Raw genomic sequence first — 9211 nt, 5'->3', positions numbered from 1 at the left:
GACACACATTTTCTTTCTTTTTTAACTCTTTTAAATGAAGAAAATAAACAGTTCAAAATGAAAACCCCTCAGTTTTATTTCAACCACATATTACTGCCGTGGCTTGATATTCTTGTGGACAATGGCTCTGCTTCTCTCTTCTCAACAAAAATAGAGACTTTTGAATCTTTTCATTTCAAAAGTAATGCTTCTGCTCTTTTTAACCCTTCAGGTTAAACTATTATGCTGCGACGTGTCCTTGCATGCTAGATACCATCAGAAACCTGCCCAGCATCCTGTATCTAATCAACAATTCACAGGCATACAGGGAAAGCATTTGCACATAGAGATTTACATGCAATGGCTTCCACACAATTGTTCAGGATTCATTATTGTGTTTTTTTGGGTGTCTCAGCAGAGAGAAGACTCCAAGAGTTGTATCCAATGCTAATCCTACTCAGAGCAGACTCACTGAAGTTAATGGATATGGCTATCTTAGATTCCTTCATTTTAATAAGTGTACTCTGAGTATAGCTTAATTGGATACAGCTCCAGGCTTCCAATAATTGCTGAACTGTCCTCTGCAGCACATGGATTCTAAGCATGCACTCTCTCACATTTTTACTAATATGGGCTCTTTTCATTCTGATCTTTTCTCATACATCACCATTTTGAAGTAGCTTTTGAAAAATTAAGTAATGAGACTTCAGACATGGCTGATGAGGTCTCTGACAGTGCTCAACAAGCTGAAAATCAACTTCAAAAAACAAATGAATTGGAAGCTGCCACATAACAAACGAGGCCACTGGTATATATAGCTTAATGTTGTCTGCATCACCAGTGGTTACAATTTTGGGCCACGTTCACAGTCCACCAACTCTCTCAGGGCCACACACCAGCTACGGCCAAAGCACACATATACACTCGCCAGAGACACAGCATACAAAGCTACATACAGACCACACATATGGACCACGCAGCATACTCACCATGCATTCACACATATAGACCACACACAGATATGCATCACACATGCATATTTGCTATACAGTACACACAACCCACAAACTGAAGGTTTTTAAACTTCCATCTGGCCATCTGTCAGGGATTCTTTAGATGTGATTCCTGCCCTGCAGACAGTTGAACTAGATGACCTTTGAGGTCTCTTCCAACGCTACAATTCTGTTATTCTACATACAGCACACACACACACACAGATACACACACAATTCATATTCTCTATCAATTACAGAAACAGTGGTCTCCTTCCTTCCCATTGTGATTTGGAGGAGAGGAAATGTTGTTTGTTGCTCTTTAGAAAGACAGCATTTCCTCTCCTGTTGTGATGTTGTGATGTTGTCTCTGTTCTTCGGGCAACAATCTCTGAAGAACAAGAGACACCACTCATCACAACACAATGCTGCAATGGGGAAGAAATGCACCAACTTATTAACAAAGGCAATTCTTCTCCCTCTAGCATGGCACCATTGCTAGATGGTCTTGATGCTCAGGAAAGAGGAAGAAGCACTAAGATATTCTAGGAAGAGTACTGTGCCAAGGAGACAAGAAGCACTTTTGCAAGTAAGTCAGGAGCAAGAGGAAGAAGCAAGTAAGTTAGCGGGAATAGGGTCACAGGAAGAGATTTTGCTTCCTGTCTATACCATGGAAGAAAAACAGTGGCCCTTCCAATAATCTTGGACTCCAGCCAGCATGGCCAGTGTTCAGGAATGTTGGGAGTTGTAGCCCAACAACATATGGAGGACTGCAAGCTCTGCATCCCTGACATGCATTGATTGTTGGTGACTTTCCATGGTTTCAGCAGAAGTCTTTCCTAGCTCTACCTAGAGATGCCAAGGTCTGGACCATTTCCTTTTGCATGCAAGCTATGTGTTCTAACACTGAGCTTCCCCTGAAGCTCATTTTTGTTTTTGTTTTTCCTGGAGCAAACCAACTGGCAATGATGCACCCATTCAGCGCAATATATGAAGCGCCTCCAAAAACAACATTATGAATCCTTGGCATTACCCAGCAAAAACTGTTTGATATTACCTCGAGCCCTGGAGGTAATAAAGCATAGCGCCTGTGTCATCCACATATGATTTGATAAATGAGCTCACCTTTCCATGAGCTTTGTTTCCAGTTGCTCTATTTAATGAGAAATATGCTTCACTACACTTGACTCATTTGCTTGTACTCCCAGCTCTGCCATCATATATAAAGGCATGGGCCTCACTAACTCACATTCTGGCTCCTGGGGATATCATTAGGGTACTTGTTCAACAGGTAGAAAGCCACATATCACGTACGGGAGCAGTGTGAGGCTTCCCACTTTACACATTTTACCAGTCCTCGGAAAGGGGTTGGAAGAATATAGAGAATGCAAGCTAAGTTTATTACCAAAGTTTATTGTATCACTGCTTGGAAGCACTTGCAATTAATAGTAGAATTAAAATATTTCCAATAAATTAATGCAAATAAAAACTAAGGGAGCATTCCAAACCCAAGAACTGCCAAGATGAGCAGTTTGGAAAAGGTGTATCTGTGGTTGAGCCACATAAGTCCCTCATCTCTGCTCAGCTGGAGAGACACTGGTGTCAGTTCTCTGTCCTGGCTCAGCCAAGGCTTGGGTAAGTCCCCCAAAAGAGGTGCTCTGGGAAAGTGAAGATGGAAATGGGGAGGGGGGAACTTGCCCCTATTCCAAACTCTGCTCAGCTCAGGCACATGACCTGGTAACCCATTGGAAGATACACTCACAAAATGAGTGGTGTAATGGTTGTTTTCTCTCCGTCAGGCTCAAGTTGGCCCAGCCAGCAGTAGCCCCATTCCTCAATGGAGTTTGAAACAGAGGTAAGTTACAGCAGCATCATTTACCCCGTCATATATTGAAGGAAGATGAGGACAGGTGACCCCACCTAGGCCCGAAGTCCCCCCCCCCCAACCAGGCCTCAAACTGTCCAAAATTCCTTTTGTCTTCTAAAAATCCAAAACAGCTTTTCTCTGCTTTTCTCACAAGATGCTGTGGCAAGGGCAAACCGTTACTTTTTATCAGTACAAGAATGCTTCAAAAAGCTAATGAATAGACTCTGTCAGAGCAGGCCTGAGACTGACTTTTATCTCACTCTAGTTGCAACATCTTTGGACATGCTGAACTACTCTCATTCCCCCTTTCCTGGGAAGGGTGCCAAGAGGCCACAATAGTCCCAAGACAGCTTTCTGTACATGCTCAGGAACCTCAACATGGGGCAGGACTCTGGAAGAAGGAGGAGAAAGGTGAAGGGAACTGGAAGGGGTATATATGCTTTCGTGCATGCTTTTCGTGACTTATCACACTTGCTCCTTCTACCAGTTCATGGATGGTAGAAATAAAAAGCCTTTTCTCCAAAACTATTCCTTGAGTGTCTGTTGACTCCCACTACCCTTTCCCAGGCGCAATATTTTTCCCACCCGAGGGCAAAGCCTCATAAGGCTACAATATTACAGCAGCTTCCTATAGTTTGGATTGCTCTTATCCATTATGTTCCCCACGCAAACACACATTTGGTTTTGCTAGACTGACTATTGATCCATCTACCTATAAGATTTCTTGCCCAGTCTTCATTATAAGGTCTCACTATAAGTGTTACAGCAATAAAACACATAATTATGAAAAAAGACAAAACCATTAAAACTGCATCACAAGCAAAACCCTCCCAAATGGAGCATGGTAATATCAATTCAATAGAAAAAGTGGGTTCAACAAAACAAAAAACCCTGTCAACTATCCAATTGATAATATGATCGCCATCTTTGAATGCCTGAAGGGATTCAATATGACCTTAACCGGAGTAGGCAACCTGAGGCCCGGGAGCCAGATGCGGCCCAATCACCTTCTCAATCCAGACTGCGGACGGTCCGGGAATCAGCGTGTTTTTACATGAGTAGAATGTGTCCTTTTATTTAAAATTCAAATCTGGGTTATTTGTGGGGGCTGCCTGGTGTTTTTACATGAGTAGAATGTGTGCTTTTATTTAAAATGCATCTCTGGGTTATTTCTGGGGCATAGGAATTCGTTCATTTTTTTCCCTTCAAAATATAGTTCAGCCAACCACATGGTCTGAGGGATGGTGGACCGGCCCACAGCTAAAAAAGGTTGCTGACCCCTGGTTTATTTCAAAACTTGCTCTCTAATTCCTTTGGAACTGGCAGCGGGGGTGTTTATTTCTACATTTTGTATCCAATCTTTGCATAAGCTTACATCTAACAAAAAAGTTTCTTTTAAAAGTTGCAGAATCACACTGGTATTCAAATGCAAACTGCCTCCAAGCAGTTGCCAAATGTTCCAAACGACCAGGACCCTGGAGTTATGATTTGTGTTCTTCCGAGCGTTCAAAGCAAGCTGCATTCTAACTGCCTCAGAACTCCAAGGAGCAGTTTCTACGGTGCTCAGACCAGCTTCACTCTTTTCAGGTCCTCTCCTAGATCAGACGCTGGAAGAGAAAGACCTGGAAAAATCCCTCACTCTGGAAAAAGACTGGTTGAGTAACTGATTCACGCAGGTGCATATATGCAGCGCTCCTCAGTTCCCCACCAACATAGCAGTGTTTTCTCAGATAGGAACAAATTGACTTTTATTTCCTTTTGTCCTGTCTGAGAGCCACTTGGTAGGCTTTTCACTCTGTGTGTGTGTGTGTGTGTGTGTGTGTGTGTGAGAGAGAGAGAGAGAGAGAGAGAGAGAGAGAGAGAGAGAGAGAGAGAGAGAGAATGAGGACTAAAGCCAGAAAGGATTCTTTCCTGAACAGGAGCTGTATTGGTCTGTTGCACCAAACTTTCTTTCAAGGGTAGAATGCATAACTTTGGTGGGATCATGCCTGACATTTTACCAATGGAGAGGGAAGGGAGGGGAGCATAGGAATGCAGAGGAGGAGTGGACTAGACAAGAGCCCAATTATCTGCATGGAGGGGGTCCCTAGAACAAAAGGGGTTGTGCGGTTGTGCAATTTCTTCACCCCTGGGGAAGTCTGATTCCTGGCACTTATGATTGCAGGTACAGCAGACTTCTCCATTCCTACGTCTCAAGGTGGGAAATGCAGAATTTGCCCTAGAATGATGGCATTGTTTTAGCTGCACATTAATATTTGTTCAAACTTTAGGAGATGTCCATATGATACTGTGCCTAAGTATCTAACGGTTATCTTTTGTCTGTCTTTTTCTCCAGCATGCCTTCTATCGCCAGCCTTCCCAGCACTAAAGCGGATCTTCCACCCCAGGCGCATGTTGGGTCCTTCCCAGTCCGCCTCTTGTGCAGGGTGTCCTGCGTGCAACTAGCTGCCTTTCTCCTGGCTGTCCTGGGCTGCCTAATGAGCATCTGCTCCACATCTGCCAACCTTGACTGGAGAGTGTGGCAAGTAGACAAAATCATGGGCAGGAACCAGCAGGGCATTGTGGGCATTGGCATCTGGGGTGCCTGTTCTGTAAGAAGAGTTACTATGAAGAAGACCAACATGATATGCATACCATTGAACAATGAGGAGTCTCTGCCAGCTGAAATCATCGTGGCCCAGGACTTGATGCCAATGGCCTCAGTGGCCACTGCGCTGACCGTTCTTTGGATGGCCTTTGCTCTATGCAACATCTTTGAGCCGGGAAAAGACGAGAATTTCATCGATACCATCTTTTCAATTGGAGGAAGGATAGAGTTGGCAGCGGGTACTTGTGTACTGATTTCCATTGCATGCAATCTTCACTCTGTATTAAGAAACGATGGAATTCCGCTTCCGGAGGTTTTGGGAGTGCCTCCGATTCCCACAGAACAAAGTGCTGGAATGGCCATCTATATTGGGTTTCTTGCTGCAGCTTCGCAGCTGTTAAGTGGAACACTGGTTCTGGGTGAAAAATATTTTTGGAAAATGAGTGGAATAAACACTTCCAAGCCAAAATTTGTACATGACCCAGAAAGTGTTACAGACACCAAAAACCCAAAGCTGAGGATGAGACAGTACTTCTCTTCTGTGACACTGGAATGTGAAGAAGAAAAGCCCCCTATCTCGCGGAGATGTCAAAATCATATTAAAACGGAAACCATGCCAGGCTCGCTAGCAATATGGCTAACGAATGGTTCCCGTCCTGTGACTGGCTTTTTAAAAATTGAAGCAGTGGACGTTGTCTATATTTTCTTATGCATATTCTGTTTTTTTAAAAAAACTGAATGCTTCTGGGATGCTTACAACATAGTGTTAACTATAAATGGGGGAATAAATGAAAAGTATAAAACTGTTATATTTAGATATTAATTTATGCTATATCTCTTTTAGGAATAAAAAGAATGTTATCTCATCGCAAACTTATGCTGGAGTGCTTTTTTTGCTGCAGACTCGACTGTCTGGTGCTTTTCAAATTTTCTGCATTTCAGAAACACTGCAAATTGCAAAAGGTTCTGGGGCATGCTTCCTGTGTGTGTGTGTGTGTGTGTGTGTGTGTATGTGTTTGCAGTCTGTTTTACGGAGAATACTGGCCAAGCCTTTGAGTGCCTGGGTGCTGCTCCCAGCCCTGGCCAGCTAGAACAATGATCAGGGACTCCCGGTTTCAGGGCTCCAGAGAGACCTAGGCCACTTCCAGCTTTAGGCAGAATAAAAAATTAAAAATGATGGAACACAAAACAAAATAGCGCCACACACCAAAGAAGTGAGATGTAATTAAATATGATGAAATATCTGCGAACAAAAAAGAACCATGTCTTTTACCAAATCACATCTCTCATTTCCTTAAGTTTGCAGCTCTAAGCTGAGAGTGGGTGTCACATTTTGGTCTGCTGCAGGTAGAAACAAGTTAAGAGAAGAATCAAATACCAAAAATATTAAGAAGTGACTAAATCTGAGGCCCACTTTGAGGTTGTGCCCCAGGCCAAATGCCCCCCTGCAACCCTCCCCCCAACTGGCCCTGCTTACAGGATTCCTTCAAAAACTCCTGCTGCTGAACACCAAACATGACAGTGGAGCAGGCCCCAAGGTGGAAACTCTGTGCTATTTTTCTAGAAAAAGAGGTGCTGGAACTCACCACAAACGTCTTCCTTGTTCTCTTATAATGGCAACAGGGCCAACCTGAGAGGTGCCGGAACTGAGTTCCAGTTTTTATTGTTGCCGTAAATACAATTCTGCCCCTTACAGCTTTCCCACAGTGATTTACAGCTAGGAATGACTTTGACAGAAGACCACAGGTATTTAGGAAGAGATTTCCTGCTACAACACGGCAAAATTGTTATCTATACAGAGACGCCATAGCTTGGGCGCCCACAGGCTCCGTGCTGCCCCAAACGGTCTACCCCTGCCTCTCCCTCAGATGTAGGGCCTCAGATGTAGGGTGGCTGAGTGGGAGGAGGCAGACAGACTCCTCGGAGGCCCCATGGAGCGTCCTGCCCCTCGCCCCACAGGCAGCTGGCCCCATCCCCGCGGGCGGCTGGCTCTGCCCCTGGGCGCCCGATTGGCTTGCTCCGCCGCTGAGGGCGGTCTCCCATTCAGGGGTTCAGATTGGGATTGCTGGATATTTTCAGTCCCATGTTTTATAAGGGAAGGAATCCTCACGAGCATGTTCAGAAAAAGTCTCTGTAGAAGACCTGTAAATCTACAAAGGAATATTTTGAGTCCATAGCACATGAACATCACCGAATCTCAAAGGAGTCATCTACCTGGGGACAAACACAGTGACTGTAGGGAGAATGGATATTCGAGTGACCAGGAAAGCAACCAATGAGCTGGGAAACTCAAAGACCCCCCTCATCATGAATTTACAAAGTGGCCCTAACTTAAGCAAGAAATTATTTCACAGTACCAGAAGTCTCCAACCTCTGCCAGACTAATATGGAGATAATACTTGTCTGTCCCCATAGAGTTTTTATAAAACTTTTCATTTTTAGAAAAGGGATACTGGACTACTCAGATCCACCAGTACCACTGAATAAAGTTGCTGTAATTCAAAGTGGTGTTCAAACCCAATGGAAACAACTAAATATTTGTTTATTTGTGTATTTGTTTAACAGATTGGTGGAATTGGACAAAACTAGCAAAATGAATTTCAGGAGGGATGAATGTAAGGTTCTGCACAAATATATGATGATGGAAGATATCTGGATTGCCAGTAGTACAAACAAAAATAATCTAGGGGTGTTAGTAGACCACAAGCTTAATATGAGTCAACAGTGTGATCCACCAGCAAAAAAAGCTAAAGCTATTCTAGGCTGCATCAACAGAAGTTGAGTGTCTCAATCAAAGGAAGTAATAGTCCTGCTTTTTCTGCCTTGGTCAGAGCATACCTGGAGTACTGTGTCCAGTTCTGGGTGCCACCATTTAAGAATTATATTGACAAGCTGGAACGTGTGCAGAGGGGGCAACCAAGAAGATCAAGGGGCTGCAACCAAGCTATATGAGGAATGATTGAGGGAGTTAGGGGTGTTTGGCCTGGGAAAGAGGAGACTGGGAGATGATATGGTATCCATCTTCAAATATCTGAAGATAGAGCAAGCTTCTTTTCTGCTGCTCCAGAGGGTGGAACCCAAACCAATGGATTCAAATTACAAGAAAGGAGATTCAAACTAAACATTAGGAATAATTTTCTGATGGTAAGAGCCATTTGACAGTGGAATAGACTCTGTTGGAAGGTGGTGGGTTCTCCTTCACTGGAATTTTTCCAACAGAAGCTGGAGGTCATCTATCAGGGATTCTTGGGCTGTGATTCCTGCGCTGGACTCTTGAGGTATCTTCCAACTCATTCTATGAGTCATGTAAATCTTCTTATAATTGAAACAAATAATTTCAGGGTTGTGGGTTCAAGCCTCATGTTGGGCAAAAGATTCCTGTTCCCTTCCTACTCTAGAATTCTATGAAATGTACCAGTGGTTTTCCACCAGCGTGCCATGGCACCCTGTGGTGCCTTGAAGGATGGTCAGGGGTGCCTCAAGCAACACAGGCCTCTGTCCCTCTTCCCTCCCTCCTCTGATGCCCTCTCATGTCTCTGCCTCCCACAGGCTTGTGTGTCTGTTCCTTGTAACAGGCCTGGCACCCACTGCTGCCTCCCAAGGTCAGGTGCTGGCCTCATGTTCACCTTTGGCCAGTCTCCGTGGGCCACTAAGGCTGTGGGCACCCTGTTCCCATGCCCCTGTGGGACGGCCTGAGGAGGCACCTCTCTTTGAGGTGGGGTGGGGGTGGGGGAAGCTCAGAGACCAGGGACAGCTGCCTGAAGAACTCCCAGGGAAAGGGAAGAG

The 9211-nt window shown here is 44.4% G+C and overlaps 1 protein-coding gene across 1 annotated transcript; it reads left to right on the top strand.

Moving 5' to 3' along the window:
* The first annotated feature begins 2472 nt into the window (after positions 1–2472).
* Positions 2473–6248, top strand: LOC128403157 (uncharacterized). The gene is made up of 2 exons (XM_053367818.1): positions 2473–2826; positions 4426–6248. Exon 2 carries the CDS (start codon positions 5175–5177, stop codon positions 6246–6248), a length of 1074 nt encoding a protein of 357 aa, XP_053223793.1. The 5' UTR covers positions 2473–2826; positions 4426–5174.
* Positions 6249–9211: the final 2963 nt, after the last annotated feature.

The sequence above is a fragment of the Podarcis raffonei genome, chromosome 15 (assembly GCF_027172205.1).
Source record: "Podarcis raffonei isolate rPodRaf1 chromosome 15, rPodRaf1.pri, whole genome shotgun sequence".
Classification (NCBI taxonomy): Eukaryota; Metazoa; Chordata; class Lepidosauria; order Squamata; family Lacertidae; genus Podarcis; species Podarcis raffonei.
This window is presented reverse-complemented; position numbering and strand designations above follow the sequence as displayed.